A 20,343-nucleotide genomic window follows, 5' to 3' on the forward strand; every position below is an offset into this window, starting at 1 on the left:
ACACACACACACACACGTGTGATCCATCAGCCAGCAGGGTCGCTGAATAAATTCTCTCTGTTCTTCAGTGTATAGACGGTGTGTATCCTGGAGAGCTCTGGTTGGGCGTGAGTCGTAAGGGGGTGTGTGTGTACAAGCGTGGGGAGGCGTGGCCTCTGGAGTTGTTTCCCTACGAGGTGATTCTGTCCTTCGGTGCACCACAGCCAAACATCTACAAGATCAGCGTGGAGGGACGAGAGCTGCTCTTCAACACCAACATGGTACAAACTTTCCTTATTTACTTGCATGCTTCCACAGTAAACAACCCTAAAAGTCATCATTTATAGTAACTTGTTGCCTTATCGGTCAAATCTTCCACAAACCTGTGAATAATTTTTAAAGTCTATTTAAGAATGAATCATGTAGTGTGGTTTGGGAATTAGTTCAACGGGTTCATTGAAAGAAAATTTCAGCTTAAAAGAATGATTCATTAGTGATGGAATGTCATTGTTTAATGTAGTGGAATCAAAATAAGATCTAATGCATTGAAATACAGTAAAATGTTTCCCAAAATAAAATTGATTCAAAAACAGTAATAAAGTAATAATGCTCCGTCAATGTCCACCATTGCCACTTAGCAACCTTGCTAAACTTGATAAAGGCCTGAATGTTCATATGTTTCTTCCAGGATTATTATTTTTGTTAACTAAAACCATAAAAAAGAAAGAAAAAAATGAAAGAAAAATTTACAAAAACGTTATTTATAATAAAAAAAAGGCTAAATACAACAGTCATTGACTGAAATAAAATACATAAAAAAATATAAAAAATGATATTTCTCACTTTTGTTTCGTTTAACTTAAAAAATATATAAAATAAAAATAATACTAATATTAAAAAAAAATGATAATAAATGAAAAAAACAACAAATTAGTTAAATAGAAAAATATTTAAATAAAATATACTTAAAGAAAACTATCAAATTCAAACGATCAAAATATAAAATAAAACTATAAAAGTAATTTCATGATACTAAAATAACACTAGATTCCTCTTTGTGTTTGTCTCTGTAGGTGATGGGCATTGCAAAACTGATGAAGGCTTACATCAGTCTAATAGTGAAGAAACGTTTCAGCACTTGTCAATCCATCAGCAGCCACGGCAGCAACTGGTGATCTCTCACTTCTGATAAATGCTTTTTATAAATGTGCCTTTGAGCTTAAGCATCAGCAAACAGAACACCTTACTTACGAATTCACAAAAAAGTGACCATTTACTGCTCAGTGCGAAAAAAGACAATATCATGAGAAACTTTCACAACAGACACTATCATATTCCCACAGACACACACATTGAGTTGTTGTGCTTGAAACTGTGCCACACATACATTTCTGTTCACTGAGCCCCACATTTTACATTGTAAGTCAAGTCCAGTTGCATTTCTTTGGAATTCTGCAGGCAGAAAGTCCAGTCCGAAATAACCAGCACTCAAATCCTGTGCCTTTAAAATACATAGAAATATACACACATATGCAAACACACACAGAGTGCCCTTTTTGTCTGTTTTATATGTACAATGTTTAAAATATATGTTATATATATATATATATCTGAGGAGCTGTATATTTTATTAACCTTTTCTGTTGATTGTGATAATACTATTGGATTTACTCCCTCTTGTCCTGTTATTTTTCTACTGTAAGCCTATAAAAACACTAAAACAACAAAAAAATTTCTCATTTTATATCTTTACTGTGCATTAGTTTACGGGCAATAAATATAACAAAATTCAAAGACTCTGTTGGACTCTGTGCAGTACAGAATGGGTTTCTCTGACAGAAGACTCTCATTTAACACTTGTTACATCTCTGGGATGTCTAAATGAAATCTTTTGTAGGCTATGCTAATCAGCTAGCACCAAGTCGTGAACGCAGGTCAAGTTTCAAGGACAGAAACACAATGTGCCCAGCTGGAATCAGTGGACTTTTTAACATTTTCTGTGCTGATTTTGAATGAAAATCAGCAGATATAATTGCATTTTCGGTGTAGACTTGAGCTGCTTAAGAAGATTTTCAATGTGCTTACGATGTTAAAACATATTTGTAATTATTTCACTCCTAACATTTTATATTACGTATATCAGTCTTAAATAGCTTCTTAAATTGCTCAGCTAGGGTTTGATATCTTAAGAGCACAATGGTTAAAATTCTTACAAACATCAAAATATCTAACTACCAACTCCATTTCATTCTGTTTCTGCTCTAATACAAGCAACATGAGATGTAATGCCGTAAAGCATTGAAAGATGACAATGTGTAAGATCTTTCTGGGGGTCATTTAAAATCAAGTGGTAATAAAATAAATTGACACAAAATTTCCTATTGACACAGATGCCTAGAACAGAAAGCATTGCAGCAAATGTTAATGTTTTCTCAATGTTTGTGCAACTTCTGCAATCCCTTGTGTTTTTCCATTACTTCCTTGGGAAATCATTGTATTTGCAGCCTTGTCTGGTGTGGCATTAATCTCTGAATTCTTTGATTTCTAATAGAGAGTAGTACAGGGTCTGTGTGGCGTTCTGACTGTATGCAGAATTTTCAGATCCGATTTGAGCTTTGCATGTGTTGAAATATTTTAACTTTTGCATCTAGATCACATGAAACCGCCTGCCCAACCACCCTAGCATTGATTTTTTTATTTTTTGTCTTCTCTGCATTTTATGGAAGTCTATTTCTGCCACAGAATAAAAAAAAAGGTAATTGCAGCTCAAAATTCAGACCTTTTTTCTTGCAATTCAGATTTTAAATCTCACAGTTCTGACATTTAGTGAACTTAGAATTGTTAGGAAAAGTCTTAAGTGGGAGATAAAAACTTGCAATTTGAAAGTTGAAAATTCAGAAATGTGACAAAAAAGTCCTTTGTGGAAACAAAAAACAGAATTGCAAGCTGCAAACTCTCAATTTATGATATATAAATATTTTTGACAAAATAATTATGCTCTGTCATTGTAAGTCTCTTTGGATTAAATTGTCTGCTAGATGCATAAATCTAAAAGTCATTATTTTTGGTATTTATCTTTTTAGCGTTTTTTGGAACGTTTGTTCGACTTTTGCTACCACTTTACAAATTTTCTATATTACTTGTGAAATCAATGTTTACAGCAGCTTTGTCATTATCGTCGCTCATCCGTTTTGTTTGGAGAAACATTATTTATATTTAGCATAGTGAATAAGCTAATAGTAGTGGCTGCTTCACAACCAATTTGAAAGTTTCATGCAGCTGCCACTAGGGAGCAAAATGTCATGTCGGAGATGTGGGAATGCGGCTTAATGTTAAAAAGCCTGTAACTGTGGTACCTGTACAATATGGCAGGTGAAGCTTAATGAACAGCAGCAGTGATAAGTTGTAGTTTATCAGTACTGAAATTATTAAAAATCTTAACATAAAAACAATTGGTTTAAAACAAACATTCATCCGTCTAACAGCAGTTATACATTTTGTGTGCATTATCATTTTGAATCAGTCTGTGTGTGTGCGGAGAGCTTTGCAGTCTTATTTCGATGCTCAAAGGCTGATTCCGAAATTCAGGCTGGAAACACCTGTTCAGTATACAATACAACTTAATACTGTATTTAATTCAGTTTGCTTATCTCCTAAAGTGCTTTTCAAGTAAGGCTCCTCCCAACACTGAGGCTCCTCCCACTGGTTAGCCACTCCCACAGAGGACGATAGATTGATCCCTGAAAGAGTTTCATTTGATGTCAAACTGACGTGACCCTAACAACCAGCTCCCCTGAGCCTTGCTCCTGCGGGGAGAGGTCAGAGGTCACATTCAGGCACATGGAGAGGAGGCGGAGGGGGCATCGAGGCGATGACTCCAGTCGGATGGTTTGTGAGTTTGTGTTGGAGACTGTATGTGTGTGTGTGAGAGGCAGCCACAGGTTGCCGTGCGGGCTGTGCGTGCTGTCAAGGTCTCGGCTTTTATCGTAGTTCTGGACGTCCCAGAAAAGATTAACAGCCCGCCAGCGTATCAGCACATTGTACACAGCACCACCTTCGTGAACAATCAGACCTGAAACACAAGCGTATTATTAGCACTTGTAAACACTTTTAATAGTGCTGCTTACGAATGTAAGTAAGATATTCGTTTCATAATGTAAAGTGCTTCAGTGATTTTAATGGGAGTTTTTGAGAGTGCCTGAACTCTGGCTAGACTGAATGAAAATGTTTTTTGATAATGTAAATGTTCTTTACTCTCTGTAAAATGAAAGTGTCAAAATAAGTATCTTACAATATTGTTATTAAAATTGACATTAAATGCAAATTCAGTCGTATTAAAAATATTTTATGGCATGATATGGCACTTAAGTAAAAAGTCAGGTTTTATGTGTAGTTAATAGATTACACTACATTTCCATATATTGATCAAATAGCAATCTATAAAGGTGCAAAACGCGTTTACCTTCACATATTTGAGAAACGAGATATTTCCTGATATATTAAGCATGTTTGGAATTGTTTTGAATAAAAAGGAAAAAAAAAAAAAAAAACCCTATATCAGTTATACAGTGCTTTCGTAGAATGACTTATACCCCCGACCCCCCCCCCCCCCCCCCCAAAATGTGCCCCCTCAAAAATCATGAATGCATGACGCCCCTGATTAAATTGCACATTAGGCAATTTTTATAATGATATATTTTACTCCAATTCATTGATGAAATATAAACCTTTAAACTAGTGTCTGTCATAAAAGCAAACATACATTAAATATCACTAACTGGTTAAGTAAAAATGATGAAAATATAATACAGTGCATTTAATTATAACCAGGTGTTTGTTTGGATTTCATTATATAATTATAGTCAGAGCAAGTCACCCAACTTCTTGTCCAAGCTTTCGTTCTCTCCAGACTGGACTATTGTAATGCTCTCCTGGTGGGCCTTCCTGCATGTACTGTCAAGCCTCTGCAATTGATCCAGAATGCAGCAGCAAGGGTTGTCTTCAATGAGCCAAAAAAAGCTAACGTTACTCCTCTCCTCATCAGGTTACACTGGCTACCAGTAGCCGCTCACATCAAATTCAAGGTTCTGATGCTTGCCTACAAGACGACCACTGGCACGGCACCAACATACCTAAACTCACTGGTTAAATCTTATGTGCCCTCCAGAAGTTTGCGCTCTGCAAGTGAACGACCCCTTGTGGTGCCATCCCAAAGAAGTTCAAAATCACTCTCATGGACCTTTTCCTGGACTGTGCCCAGCTGGTGGAATGACCTCCAGATCTCAATTCGTACAGCTGAGTCTTTACTCATTTTCAAGAAACATCTAAAGACTCATCTTTTTCGACAGCACTTAACCAACTTATACTAGCACTTTTCCTTTTCATTTATTAAAAAACTAAAAAAAATAAAATAAAATAAAAAACCTGGCTATCCGTTCTGTACTAGACTCACTGAGACTTGTCATGGCGCTTGTATACTGTTGTTGTTCTCTTGTTGACCTGACTGCTTCTATTGTTCTCATTTGTAAGTCGCTTTGGATAAAAGCGTCTGCTAAATGATTAAATGTAATGAAAATGATTAAATGTAATTAATTGAATTTTGTTTCCAATCAAAAGTAAGAAAGCACAAAGCTTAGTGCGATTATGATAAGTTTTAATGCCATTTTATTGCATCAGCCGAAAACAGCATAGACTGAAAAGTCGATCTTGGGACTTAAGAATTGCTATGATTCATCGAAATGAAGATTGATTAAAATCGATTGATCGTCATTGTCAAATCAGCCAAACTTTACAGGATATCTTAGATTTTTCAGCCATAGTTAAATGGACATGAACAAGCAAAATCAGCATATTAGCTTGAGAAAATTGTGTGGCATAGGACTAATGTGGTTTTTGTGCATATATTTGTGACTCACCGATACACACAAGGTCCATGACTGCATACATGCCATAGCAGATCTGGAACAGGATGTCATTGCGCTGCCATAGTGCTTCCGGGCTCAGTGCTGACCACAGCAGCCATGATACACTGGCCAACAGGAAGATGCCACCCAGAAACACTGCAATTGCCTGAACCTTCTCCACCAGAGTCATGGTGACAGTCTGCCACTGGCAAAACATACAAACACAGTCACTGATTCAAGCTCCAGACTGAGACTAAAGGCTGGAATACACTACATGACTTCAAATTTGATAGGAATCATACACTTAACGACTTCATAAATGGTCACAGAAAAAAAAACTGGGCATCCTGCACTAAGGTTTTAACAATAACAGACTTTAGCTGTTCCGAAAACAACAAATTCAGTCAGAAACATGTGCCTTGTTGCTAAGAGACGCATGACAAATGAAAATAATGTGTGTTCTAAATGTGTTACTCAAACTCTGAACGCATGAAATCACAGTCTGATTAAAAATATCTGTACCGATCACCCATTACATGAATTTCTCAAATATGCAGACTTGCTCTGCCTTCTGGTAACTAACACTGATTTGTCCAGACTGCAAAAAAGTATTCCAGCCTTAATTTTACAGCAAATGTCATAAAAATGCGGTTTTTAATTTCCTAAATGCTTAATTTTTGGAGTCATTTTCTTAGTCCGGAGCCCTGAACGATATATCATAAATGCCAGTATGTGTGTGTGTGTTCACCTGTTGTGGTGGTTTGATGTGTATAGGCAGGATGTTGAATCTATAGTTGCAGAGTTCACAGCTCCAGGAGCCCTTCTCACTGATCCACTTGAGCAGACACTGCTGATGAGCATGTCGGACAGATCCGGCACAGCGGCACGGGCTCAGCAGCTCCCCCTGCAGACGGGTCAATCAGCCAATCAAACATGTCCAAATAAGAGACAGAGATAAGAGATTCAGTTGAGCTGATGATTCACTGCTGTATCATTGTGTGCCTTTGCAGATGAGTTGAGCATTAAGGTTGTGGAACCGTGAACAATGGCACAGATTAGAGGTTTTGTCTAAATGAGGAGAAGATTTAGAGTGAATGAAACACTATCCACATAATGACAGAGATTAATCTCTGAGAGTGATCGGGAAATGATTCATCTGTGCATTCGTGAATAATTTCAGAAACATCCTCATTTAGAACTATAATGAGTCTGAAAGAGAATGGAAGACATTCACACACACACACAAACACAAGGCGCCTCGAGGAAGCACATTAGTCGCAGGAAGTGAAGAGCATTAGACACGAATGGCACAGCAGGTATTCTAATGGACCTCACCATCACACACACACACACACACACACACCACATTGTCTGCAATAAGAATCATCAATGTTTCCAAAATTCTAATAAATGCATTAATTATGTAGGCCCAAAATAAATGTTTGTTTACAAGGGATATATTTCTGTCGTGACACTTGTCAACAGCTGGATTTATTTGTGAACTGCTTTGACTGCCATTACCTTCATAAGACCATCAGGACGGGACAACCAAATTCAGAATTCATCAACTGGCTCTAATGTGATTCATTAGTTTCTATTTAAATTGCATTAGCCACTTGTGTTGGGATCACTGGCCTCTCACCAACAGGACCAACAGGAAGTTGAAACTGAATTTTGAATTGGAATGATAGGAAGAGAATTTACTTATCTTGTAATTCAAATAAATTCAACACAGATAGTGCATTGTAGGAAATGAATTTCTGCTCCACAAAACTTCATTATAATAGTTTTATATTTTTTTACATATAACACTATAGAATGATTTAATATATAATAATTTATGCAAAATGTATAATTACAGTTGTGTACACAGTTACAGTTGTTTATTTTATACTATTAAGTTTACGCTTTCGATGATTGTGATCGGATGCTCGGATAAAAGCATCTGATAAAATGAATAAAAAAAATTGTGACATTCAAATTAGTTTGCTGTTTACTAACTCAATTCAAATTCCGTTCAAGTTCAGGTATTGAATTGGAGTTTAAAAGACTTTCAGCTCATTTCTGATTCTGAACGGCGCACAATCCTGGCTACAACCAAAGACGTCGTTGTGACGCACATATACACAGACCGACAATAAATAACGCTGACGGAACGAATGAACGGCCTGACTTCACCTGCTCGGCTCCTTGAAAGCAAATCCGACAGCCTGGAGTCGGGATGCAGCTCTCGTTGCTGCAACTGGAGCCCACTGTTTCCGGTTTCCCCACGCTCTGTCCAACGATGTCCTCGGCCGGTGTGTTGGTCCCTGCCCGCGCACCATCCTCGCTCTCGATCTCTGTGATCGGATCACTCGCTGCCGGTGTTTCAGCTCCAGAGCCCGACTGCAGGTCATCCTCACCGAGCTCGCCATCGCTGCCTATCACCGTTTGGACCTGAATCTCCGCGGCGGCGCCGGTAACGGTGGTGCCTCCCGGTGGTTCATCCACAGTCTGCACGTTCAGCGGACCCGCCTCTGCTTGCACATCCATGAACGACGGCGCTTAGATTAGAATGAAATAGCAAAATGATGGGGTTTGAGCTCTTACGGCCTCTATCAGATTTCCCTCTGGGATACTTGGTCTGGCCATATATCTCCGTCTCAAACCTCATGCGTTCTTAGAAAGGCACACGCTTGTGTTGAAAGTTGCAGATGTCCAGGCTGTGCGGCGTGTTGTGCTCGGTGTCTTGTTGGCTGAAAACAGCTTTTCCTCGGAAGACACATTTCCATTCGGGCGCGGTGCTGGAACACCGAGCAGAGAAGCCACGAGACACTCATAACCGCTCCACACAGCTAACTTTCACAAAATAATCAGCTGCCCCGGTCTAGTGTGTGAGTGTTGAATGAGCGAGTAAAGATGAGCGACGAAGCTGTTATTGACGGGAAAGTCGTTTGGTTAAGCGTTCTGTAAAGGACCCGCGAGCCACCCGCCCCGGAGCCACGCGCACTTTGCGCTTATTGCCCTTTCCTAGATTTACCAGGGTAACCCACTAGTTGAAAAGGTGGTCATTTTATATTATACTTAATATGAAATAAAAGCCACCACTATGAAAGGAAGAAGGAAGTCTGATGACTGCAGCCTACCTTTTAAATTCCAAGTAGCCTACATTTGTAAACATTCTGGCTGTAATGCAAAAAGAATTGCTATCAATGGCATCTAAAGCTAAATCAGTGTAGCCTAAGATTTATATTTTGCCTTTAAAGTGGTGACAGAGTTTGATAATTTTAATATTAGCATTTTTAATTATTATTACGAAAGCGGTTGAATTTCAATATAGTTCAACACGTTCAGTTGTGGAATATGCTAGATAACGTTTAAAAATAAATAAATAAATACACAAATAACATAGATAACTTAAAAATAGACAAATAACTAAAAATTCTATATTCCTTTGGCAAATTCAAGGTCACCTTATTATATTTATATTTATGATTATATATTTTATTTTTTATTATATATATATATATATATGTGTGTGTGTGTGTGTGTGTGTGTGTGTGCCTGTGTTATATTTTTCAAATGAAAGAAAAGGATTGGTGGGAGACTAGTCTGAATTAGATTCTAGCATCTTGTACCAGTTCACACATTAAACTCCTTGCGTCAACCACGAGTGTTTTGACCAATCACAACGACCTCATTTACATACCTCGACAGTTTTACTAGGTGTATGCGTCGTTTTTGATCTAAGCATTTAATCTGTACATAATTTACAATATTACTGTTTTAATCCTCATGTTCTGTTGTGTTTTACCGTCTTTATTTTTAAATTTCCTTTTGCTAAAACTGTACCAAGATGCAGTAGGCTATAGATGCTGAGTCATCATCAAGCAGGCCCTCAAAATGTTTACTTTTAACTTGCCACAGATCTCCATATTTACTGATATAAATACAGTGCTGTTGCCAGATTTAAAGTTCCTCAACTGATGTGGTGTTTCTGTCCCACAGACATATGCTTGCAGTGTTTTATGGTTTATCTGAGGTTGTAATTACCGTCTGGTTCTCAGCTGTTGGGTTTGTGTTGTGTGTTTCTCTCAAGGGTATTAGGTACCCAGGGCCTTATGGAACGTGTATATAACTTGCTTACCACAGGTAATAAAACTGTATTGATCCAATGCCTGCTTGGATTTGTCTTTACTTAAAACTTAAAGATGCTATTGCTGTTACTTTATGCTTTGCTCTAAGCATGCCCTGTTCATTTTTGACTGAAATAAAAAAAAGGCGATAGAAGTACGGTGGGTTCAATGGATTGCACTGTTCACAGCCTTGGTTTCATCCTAGTAAAAGTCAGAATATGGTATCAACCCTGACAGTGTAACACAACTGGAACAGTGGAAAAACAGGTCCTGAGAAAGATGAGAGGTGCAGAGGTGTTTTGCAGAAATAAATGAAAAACAAATGAATCAGAATGTATGACCTTTATTCACCAACTGTGCTAGCACACAACATAAAACACAAAACACACAAAAGGAGTTTGATCAGTAATGTGAGAGACACAACAACACGGATTAATAAAGTAAATAAATAAATATATTTGGTAAGTGACAACACAAAAGTGATAAGACACAAGATAAGTTTTGTAAATTAAAATGTATCATGACATGATAATAAATGTCAATATCCATGCTTAAATGAAACAATCGTTGAGTTAAAAGTTGAGTTAAAGATGCACATTTTCATTATCAATTATTTGCTCCTATACTGTAGATTTGACTGCTTTTCTTTCATACCACCGCTCACCAGAAGGAGGCATCATAACCCCTCTAAACATTTGGATAGTTCTTCAATTGTGTAATACAAATTTTTGTAAACTGGTAAAAGAGAACAAATTATATTATATTATATAAAAATATATGAATAATAATATATAATTGTATTATATATTACATTTACATAACAAATATCTAATAATCATGAATCAAATATCTTAACATAATAAAACGTGTAGCTAACATTAGGCCTACATAGATTGAGCAGCCTGCTTTTCTGCTTAGATAATAAAAAATATTTTAGTATTGTAATGATTGAAAAATGAATCGTGAACTAATTGCAATGGTATTCACTTGCTTACATTAGCCTATAATATCTCATAAAACGGGTGAGAAATTTTATATTATATTATGCTTCAAAAATTCACGCAAATAGCCGTTGTGTGTCCCGCATTCACCCGGGGCGTGTAGGTCCTTTTATTTTAACACAGCTGCCGCTTTCCGTTACAGCCGGTGCGCGCGCGCGCGCTGTAGCTCTCTAGTGCGTTTAAACCATAGGTCACGTGAGCAAGACGGCAGCAGCGGGCACGGTGGCACCGCAGTGGATACACGGGCAGCTTCGCTCCTGTGCACCACTCTAGGATCAAAAGGAAGCCGAGCGAAACCGAAAACTGAGAAAACCCGACCGGTGATGGCCGGTCTCCAGTAACGCGTCTGCTCGCTGTCCATCCGCGCTCACACTCATGCGGTCTATTTTTGCACCGTGAAATACACGTTTGACACCGTGTGCTCGGGAAACACAGAGAGGCACCAAGGCTTGGATGTGCTGGAGTCCCAATGGCAGACCGTGATTCGTTACCGTTGCCGTTGGAGGTGCGCGCGCGGCTGGCGGAGCTTGAGCTGGAGCTATCGGAGGGTGAGTAGTTGCCCGTTTGTCCGGTCAGAGAGGGAGAAAGTGAACGACAGAAGGAGAGACAGATAGTACATGTATCAGATTTAAGTGAACGCGTGTTTACGTTTGCAAAACTGGACAGAGCGGTTCCGGTGACCTTGGATGAGGAAAGAAATGTGTATTTTAAGATATTGTAACACACTTTTGATACGTTGCTGTTGGGATGTATAAAGGGAGATGTATCTTTTTGGAATTCAAAGTCTCTCTCTCTCTCTCTCTCTCTCTCTCTCTCATATTCCGTTTCCATTCTCCATTCCAGTGAACTGTTCATAACACGGCCACCGTCTTTGTGAAAATATAGGGCACGTAAATCAGTTATAAGTGAAGCTGCATTTGTAAAGCATTGGGATATTCCTCTGCCTTTCCTTTGTTGTGCATTTTTCAAGTAATACACTTGAAATAAAAGTTTTTAACAGTCGGTGCATCTCTTTCTCTCACTCCATGATATTAGCTACTTGAGAAACCCATGTGCTATGACATCGAGAAACATACCCCTGTGATAGTTTTCTGGTCACACATTTTGGGTTGAATATTAAATGTACAAGTAAATGTATGTAAGAATGCAAGTATATGCAAGCAAATATTCAGAATATTTGTGATGGTCATAAAAACAGCATTTTCATGGGGGCCAGTGAAATTGTTTTATGACCACCATAATTTTTTACTAGCCCTGGTCTTGGTTTTCAAGATTTTATTCTAAGGACCCCCAAATATAAGGATCTCTTTGTGAGGGACCCCCTTTCTAAAATATAAGGCTTTTAAATTGATTGTTTAATGCAGCTTTATATCTTCACGTATAAACAGATATATGTCTACTGTGTGTGAAAATAAATTAAGTTTAGTTTATTTCATTTATTTAACAGGGACCATAACACAAATGTTGTGCCAGATTTAGCAAGATGGCTAATTTGCATCTGTAGTCCCTGGGCAAGATGTTGTTACATAAAATTACTGCACTAACAGATATTTTTTAAAGCCAAAATTATGAAAATATGTTATTGTATTAAGTTAACTGTGTATGTATAAGATACTATACAAGAAACATCTTTAATAATAATAGTACAATTATTTGTATACAATTTTGCATCATAAATATCTTTTCAAAGTAGCTTTTCAGAAAAAGCTCATACAACTAGAGAGCAAACTAAATGTGTCAAAACAATTTTTGAACACATGTACATTGAAAGGATGGAGAGATTAGAATTATGGAGATTGATATCAAAGTTATGTGAAAATGCATTTTGTATAAAAACATTTTCACTCAATTTTTTTCACTGACCCCCAAGCAGCCCCTTGTGAACTGTGGACCCCAGTCGAAAATGTCCTGCCATATAAGTCAGTAGTTGGCCCCACTTGTTGAACGGCGTCAAGGAGAGATGTTTGTTTATGTTATGCCTGCAATATGAGAAACAAATTTTTCGCAAGCACAAATAATCCATGTTGTTTCTCCTCTCTACACAAAAGGAAAAACCTGCTTGTATAATAATTATACAAGAGTGGGAAAATAGTTTAAAATAGTTTCAGATGAAAGTAGCATGTCACAGAGTTGCTGTAATGAGTGGTTCATGAAGACAGTGTGCCACATGGCCAGTTACAGCAGAAAGGTGTCTGGGTTTTGTGGTTTGTGTTTCATGTAGATTGCATAATTTCTTCTAACAGAGAGACCCAGAGAAGGATGATTCCCCTTATTAGGCCACATCTGCCACCATCCCTGTGTGAATGAGACAGCGCTCTGTTATTTTGTGTACTTCAATCAGATATTAAAATAATCCATCATTTTGTTTGTTCCAACACTAACAGTTCAGGAGTTCAGAATGTTCCCATTGACTCCTGACCTTGTCCAGTGAAACAGGGTTGGATACTTAAGGGGGAAATATTTAATAGAATTCCTTGTTTTGAAGCTTTTTACTCTATACTTTAGACTACAATATTTCCATGTACATATACGTTAGATATGTTTCAACAAATTAGCGTGTGTGACATGTATTCATAAACTTGTTGTATATATCCTATTTTTGTGTATGGACTGGGGCATCTGTTGTCACTGTTCTGTTGCTTTGGCTTCTGGCCTAGTTTCCACGCATACTGTCATCTGATTGGCTTTCATGCCACAGGCAATTGTTTCATTGGTTCACAGTCTCTCATGCTGTATTGGGATTGGCTCTGCGGATAAAGGCTTATGGGGCAGAAGAGTCATTCTGGAGGATTAGGGTCTTCATTTGAACATAGTTACTGTACATACACTTAACTAATGCACTCATGCAGAATATAATCATGTGTATGTGATCTGATTTTGATAACTGACAAGTCAATGTCACAATTTTATTAAACCTATAATATGACTTATTTGTAAACAAACTGTTTAAGTAATATGTTGCTGTTTCTGTTTTTTTATAGATGCAACAAAATAATTCTTGTTCTGTACGTTCTAATAATATTCACCTGTTTATTGTAATGGTTGCAAACAGTAGATCTGTGTGTAAATATGGGTGTGTGTGTGTGTTAGAATGACATTGTCACCTGTGTGTACAGGTGTCAGCACAGGCAGAGCTATTACTGTTTACATATAGGATTCTGCAGGACATCAGGTGTTACAGAAAGACTCATTGTATTAGTAATGAAAGAAAATATACATCATACATTCTTAAAAATAAAGATTCTTTATTGGCATGTAGGCTAGTTCCATGAATAGCGTTTAACATCCATGGATCCTTTCCATTCCACAGAAGGTACTCTGTAGTGGAAAAAGGTCTTTAGATTTTGATTAGATTTAGCATGTTCTATACAGTAAAAAAATGGTTCTTTTAAGAACTGTTTATTGAGAGGTTCTTTGGGGAACCAAAAATGGTTCTTCTTTGGCATAGGTCTACAAACCTGATTAGCTGCCTCAGGTGTCTTTGATTAGGGTTGTAGCTAAACTCTGCACGACAGTGGAGGCCCCAGGAACAGGGTTGTGTTGTGTTTAATAAGTCATTGTACATTCAAGATTATTAGGTTTTCCACCATCTTCCACCTTCAGTTGTGGGACAGATGTCTGGTCACAAGCAGGAATGTTGTTATATGAATTTCCAAGCTTGCGTTTTCGTGCAATGAAGGTCTGTTTCTCACACAAAGCTATTGTATGGCTTCGGAAGACTTTTTTTGTTCATTCTTTCTCGGATGAATTTGTTGAAACGACTTTAAAGTAAGCCGTTAGTGGGTTGACTTGCTAAATAGCGTAAACACTGTGTTGCTATCAAAACATACTGTTTGTTTGAGTGGCCTGACATATCAGCTTAGCTCAACCAGTGTCACAAGTTTGAGGGAGGACTACCTGTTTGACCAAACAATGGATGATAGGAAAACCTTTTTTGAAATGACTCTTGGTGCCATTATATGTGTAATTTTAGAATGAGGTTTGGGGTTTAGTACAGCCTTACTTTTCATCTGTTAATATGTGCTATCTGTGTTGTACTAGTAAACATGACAGTTTAAACTTCTGGTAGATCATCTTCTTGAGCTGGCAGGTCAGATTTTCATAGCCTCATTAGTGGCTCAGAGAGACTGAATGGGGTTTCTATGGATGCTGATTCACCATCTCCAGGAGTCCTATGCAACTTGAGTGAACTATTAGTAAGCCCATCACCTTTGTTTCTGCTTTCATAACCAACTCTCTAGTTGTATTACAAACATAGTCATTCAAAGGTATTTTGAAGCCTAAAACAAGATTTGTTAGTTTGACTTGTCTTTATTTGGCACTGTTGCTATGCTTGTGTTTACAATTTAACATTCTTCTGAGGAGAAGCACTATTTTTTGAATATGTTTGTTCAATAATTGCACTCTCTACTCTCTCACTTTGGTAAGAAAGGTTATTGCTAATATGAATCTGAATGTTTGACCTAGTGTGCGGAGACTCTGTGCATGTCAAGGTGTCAGTAAACAGGGTTGGTTGTTATGTAGTTTCTATGGCTGGTCTAGCAGGTGGACTGTTCAGTGTGAAGCAGGTCTGTTTGGATGCAAAACTGCTTTTCATTTATCTTCAAAAGAGATGTTTCTTGTTTAGGCAGTTTCTTATGTTGCCTATTATATTGTCCAGACCAGGGTTTTTCAAACATTTTGACCGAATCCCTTTTAACTAAAATATTTACATGAAGTACCCCAAGTTAATATTTCAGTAATTGAACAGCCCATTTGCATGCTCATGGCTCCCTGATTGGTTGGTTAATGGTCACATGCATATGCAGGTAAATAGGTTTTTGTTTTATTTTGATTGTTTTTATTTTTAAATTATTTATTAATGAAAAATGTATTACTTTTTTTTGTTAGTTGACAAATGTATTTACGTTTTTTGACTCACACATTCAAGTCTACATTCACAAATCTGAAAAGGAAAAAAATTTAGCCATAAATGTCAGGATTTCTTTAACTGTTCTTTCCAGTAGACCAATGGGCACTTTCCAACAATAAATATTTTGTGTTGTACATGTCAATGGGTTCTCTGAGTGTGCATTTGTAATATTTTGCTTCATAATGTTTATTAAGTGAACAACTAGATGCATAACCTTTTAAAGGGGCCAGTTTTCCTTTCTCTTTGGGGTGTTACAAGCTGTTAGTGAATAGATCAGATCCCTAAAGTTGCAAAGACTAAAGTCTCAAACCCAAAGAGATATTCTTTATAAAAGTTAAGACTCGACCACTCCCTCCTAAAATGCCTCGTTTTAAACATGCTCCCATAGGACTTCGTCACTGTGTGGGAAGATATGCTTAACACCGACCAAATGTTCACGCAAAGAAAGAAGGCGTAACTTTGATTCTCACTGTAGTATTGTTGCTGCTGTCATCTGCAATGTCGTGGAGACGCTGTGCCTTCCAAAAGAGGACACAACTAGAAAACAGTGGTTAAGTTGGTTTTACAACACTGCATCACAGTATGGTAAGGGGCGTAACATTTCGGTCACACACTTGGGCCACTGGATAGCTGGCCAATCAAAGCACACCTCACTTTTCAGAACAATGAGCTTTGTAAAAATCGACACGTTTCAGAAAGGCAGGACATAGAGGAGAAACAATAATGTACAGTATGTGGAAAATAATGTTTTTCTTTTTAACCTTAAATTGCATAAACACATTTAATTAATCTTTTAGCGGCATCATATTACCCCTTTAATACTTAATGTGTGTGAATGTTTATTGGTGGGTTGTCATGGGAAGTTACTCTTTCCAAAACTGCAGCTGTCCAAAAGCCCATCATGATGCTATTTATATTCATTCTCTCTCTCTTTCTCTCTCTCTCTTTCTCTCTCTCTCTCTCTCTCTCTCTCTCTCTCTCTCTCTCTCACACACACACACACACACACACACACACACTTGCATATATACACATATATAGCTTACTGCATGAAAGACACCAGCCATTTCTCTTTTATTATTAGAATTATTACTGGTAGTTTTATAAGAGCTGATGTAATCATAAATATTGTTGTTTTATAGAGGGAATGTTATACTCTGTCTCTAAAGAATTCAGTTCTCTCCTTATTTCCATGCTTTTGCATTCATCTAGAGCTCCAGGCTATCTTAGAGCAGAGTGTGTGTGTGTTTGTGTCAGACGTGACCTACATAAAATATTATTATGCTGTTTATGATGGTGTTGGCATTAGATTGGTTAGTTTATGATGGTGTTGGGCTGTTGGCATTAGATTGGTTAGTTTACACTCTCACCTGCTAGTCTTACATCTCTAAACAGGAAACCTGCAGAACATCAGCAAGATACTGAAGTTCAGAGTGGTCATCCTTTGTCCGACAGAAATATCATGATTTTACGTGAATTAAGGGTGTTAATTTGGGGCTCATTCAGATTTTAAATGAGAAATAATAATATTAATGTAATAGTTTTTATCACTGATTTGATTGCAGAAAGTCTACTTGAGGGTCATCCTTTTTAGAGTGATTAAATCTTCTTTTCCAATTACACTCAAGTTAATAATTGTGTTACACAACCCAGATAAAAATTTCCATGTGTGCTTTTATTATCTGTAGTTCTAAGTGTAAAAGGAAGCAATCTGTATGGTATTAATAATCAACTATGAGTAATCAGTCTCAGTTTCAGATCAGATGATTCTCACACCCTCAGTGAAGGTCTGAACAATGTGGCGTCTGTTTCAGAGAATCATAAATGATTATTGTACTGATGTTATCATGCCCCCTTGTCTTTATCATTGCTGCAGGCCAGCAAGCTGAGCTCTCTGATGGAACAGCAGGTTAGAAACTGAGCGTGGGTCTATACCAGATTTTACAAGCTTGTCCGAGGTCCTTCTGCAGGGTAGAACCCACTCTAGCTCGCCAAACAATCTATATGTTGAATATAACCTGGATAAAGCAAGATGCTGGAAGCGTTCCTTTGGGCAAAATGAAACTCCATGTCAAGTGTGATGTTTGTGCTCTGCCTCTTCTAGCGGTGTTGATGGGAGAGAAGTAGTGATACAGATTTGTGAAGAGATGTCAGTGTCACACACTGAGCTCAGATTTACCAAAATATCAGAGTCTGAAATCAAGTTTCACAAAACAATTCTAGAAAAATATTACAATTTAAATGACCGTTTTCTATTTAAACATATGTTAAAATGTTATTTATTCCTGAGACGGCAAAGCTGAATATTCTGCATTATTATTTCAGTCTTCAGTGCCACATGATCCTTTAGAAATCATTCTAATATGCTAATTTGTTGCTCAAGAAACATTAATTTTTATTAAGTTGAGAACAGTTGTGCTGCTTTGTTTTGTTTGTGGAAACCATGATAAATATTTTTAGAACGTTAAAAACACCAATTACTTGTCTTTTGAAACATTATGAATGTTTTTACAGTCACTTTTGATCAACTTGATGCATCCTTCTGATGCATCCTGCATTTTTCTCTATGTCTTTAAAGGAGTTTTAGATCTCTTTATTGGCTAATTTTAGTGATTCAGTGTCATTTAAAAGTTATTCTTGCAATCACCTTTATTGCTCTGAACTTTGACCTATAGTGCATTTGAAAAACCCCTGTTTTGCACAGTGTTTTAAAGAGAAATGTACTGCTGGCTTCTTTGAGCTCTGTTTAACAAGGTGTTTTCTCTCACATATCTGACTGAATTTACACCGTATTCTTTGTGAACCCAAGTATTTAGCCTAAGTCCCACAGGGTCAACTGTTTCTGAGAAACTTTGCATCAATTATCCTCCCACGCTCATTTGCTCAGATCACATGACATAACATGCCAATTCTAATGTTCCAATAGACTGAGAGCAACTAAATCATAGCAAAGATATTTGCATGCTTTTCAAAAGGGGTTCACAGCTACATTTGGCTGTTTTTGACAGACAGCCAGATGTAATAAAGTGGCCACTGAGCTCATGTTTGGTGTGTGTATGTATTCGTAAGCTCTTATCTTGGATTTGATTTGATTATGAATGTTTACATTTGCTCAGGTTTCAGTATAAGCATATGTTGTCTTGTCTTTGAATGCACGTATATTATGTAAAGCTCAGTGCAGATTGACCTAGTGACCCATTTTATGGCGTGATGTTTTCTGTTTTTCCCCTCCAGGTCTGTGCATGTGTGTACTATCAAATCTTCCTTTCATGTTGAATGCAGAAATGTATTTAAAGTGCTTTTTTTTCCCTCCCTCTTTTGTCCATAATGGAGGGGTAACCTTGTGAGAAACGGGCCTCCATGTCTTCATTTCCTGCGGGTCTCTGAGGCGGCCACCACATCTATGTTGCCATGGATATTGATGCAGGCATGAAAAGTGGAAATGATGATTTCATTTGATTTTCCTAACTTTAAAAAATGTTTTCAGGTGATATCACCCAGAAGGGCTACGAGAAAAAAAGATCCAAACTTTTACAAGCTTACCTACCTCACACACCAGGTAACACACATACCATCCTTTACCAAGCAGCATACAGTTTATATTGTGTTAAGATTGCGTTTGTTCTTCTATGTTTGCTGTAGGGGCAGAGCGCCGCATCCCTGTCACACCATCTTCACCATCTTCCTCATCCTCCCGTTACCAACGCCGACGGTCCACTGGCACGAGGGATGAACGTTACCGCTCAGGTGAGATAAATGGCATGGATTTACACAGACACACACACAATCTGACTTCCAGGAGACATAATACAGGCTCTTTGCTGTTTATGCCATAATTCCAGCAAACAGATCAGCAGCACCAGCTTATATTCAGAAAGTGATGTTACTAAGTTTTCACTTTTTGTTTATTTCTAAATTTGATTATGGAAACCGCTGTCATTGAGTTCTTGTTTTTTATGTTTATAATATATTATATATTTAAAGGGTACATAACACACAGTTTCACCTAATCTCATGTTAATCTTGAGTACCTATTAGAGGGTGGCACGGTTCAACTTTTTCATGGTTCGGTTTGTTTCACGGTTTTAGAGTCACGGTTTTCGGTACGGTTCGGTATGTGCTTATGGAAAAACTATACTTTCTAATAAAAAAAGAAGAAGAATATTCTATCCAACTACAAGCAACAGCACACATAAATACAATAGAGTAAAGAAACAAACAGTAAACAGTGATTTTCAGTTTTTTTTTTTTTTTTTGTCAGGTCTAGCATGAGTTTTTAGGTACGGAAATTTAATAAAGTAATCAAATGTAAAACAACACTGCATATTGGACTATATAAATTAAAGATAATTCTTTATTAAAGTTATAAAAGCATTTTAATCAAGAGCAGTGAGTGATTTCTTTGTTGTTGCTGTTCGATTAATATAAAGACT

The 20,343-nt window shown here is 37.4% G+C and overlaps 3 protein-coding genes across 5 annotated transcripts in view; 2 read left to right on the forward strand and 1 right to left on the reverse strand.

Annotated features, from left to right (window-relative positions):
* The window catches only part of LOC132154601 (unconventional myosin-X-like), a 47,392-nt gene extending 45,619 nt beyond the window's left edge, over positions 1-1,773 (forward strand). The window contains exons 40-41 of the mRNA XM_059563230.1: positions 69-260; positions 1,053-1,773. Of these exons, the coding sequence (XP_059419213.1) occupies positions 69-260; positions 1,053-1,154 (294 nt within the window). The 3' untranslated portion in view covers positions 1,155-1,773. The remainder of the gene's footprint in view (positions 1-68; positions 261-1,052) is intronic.
* A 134-nt stretch (positions 1,774-1,907) lies between these two features.
* Positions 1,908-8,414, reverse strand: LOC132154599 (E3 ubiquitin-protein ligase MARCHF11-like). The gene is made up of 4 exons (XM_059563227.1): positions 8,061-8,414; positions 6,631-6,786; positions 5,895-6,087; positions 1,908-4,051 (listed from the first exon to the last, which is right to left on the reverse strand). Exons 1-4 carry the CDS (start codon positions 8,412-8,414, stop codon positions 3,741-3,743), a joined length of 1,014 nt encoding a protein of 337 aa, XP_059419210.1. The 3' UTR covers positions 1,908-3,740.
* A 2,754-nt stretch (positions 8,415-11,168) lies between these two features.
* The window catches only part of LOC132154602 (disco-interacting protein 2 homolog C-like), a 36,565-nt gene continuing 27,390 nt past the window's right edge, over positions 11,169-20,343 (forward strand). For 2 of the 3 annotated variants that reach the window (XM_059563231.1, XM_059563233.1), the window contains exons 1-3: positions 11,170-11,546; positions 19,398-19,469; positions 19,553-19,657. In XM_059563231.1, the coding sequence (XP_059419214.1) occupies positions 11,468-11,546; positions 19,398-19,469; positions 19,553-19,657 (256 nt within the window). In that variant the 5' untranslated portion in view covers positions 11,170-11,467. Of the gene's footprint in view, positions 11,547-19,397; positions 19,470-19,552; positions 19,658-20,343 lie in introns of all 3 variants that reach the window. The other variant, XM_059563232.1, reaches the window with a different exon arrangement.

Source organism: Carassius carassius, chromosome 12, assembly GCF_963082965.1.
Source record: "Carassius carassius chromosome 12, fCarCar2.1, whole genome shotgun sequence".
Taxonomy (NCBI): domain Eukaryota; kingdom Metazoa; phylum Chordata; class Actinopteri; order Cypriniformes; family Cyprinidae; genus Carassius; species Carassius carassius.

What these genes read in the sequence shown, in the direction of transcription:
- LOC132154599 (XM_059563227.1), bottom strand. Translation starts at nt 8,414, where the DNA reads ATGGATGTGCAAGCAGAGGCGGGTCCGCTGAACGTGCAGACTGTGGAT. An exon ending in GCTTTCAAGGAGCCGAGCAG is followed by an intron (nt 6,787 to 8,060) that starts GTGAAGTCAGGC and finishes ACCCGTCTGCAG; the next exon opens with GGGGAGCTGCTGAGCCCGTG. An exon ending in CATGGACCTTGTGTGTATCG is followed by an intron (nt 4,052 to 5,894) that starts GTGAGTCACAAA and finishes CTTGTGTTTCAG; the next exon opens with GTCTGATTGTTCACGAAGGT.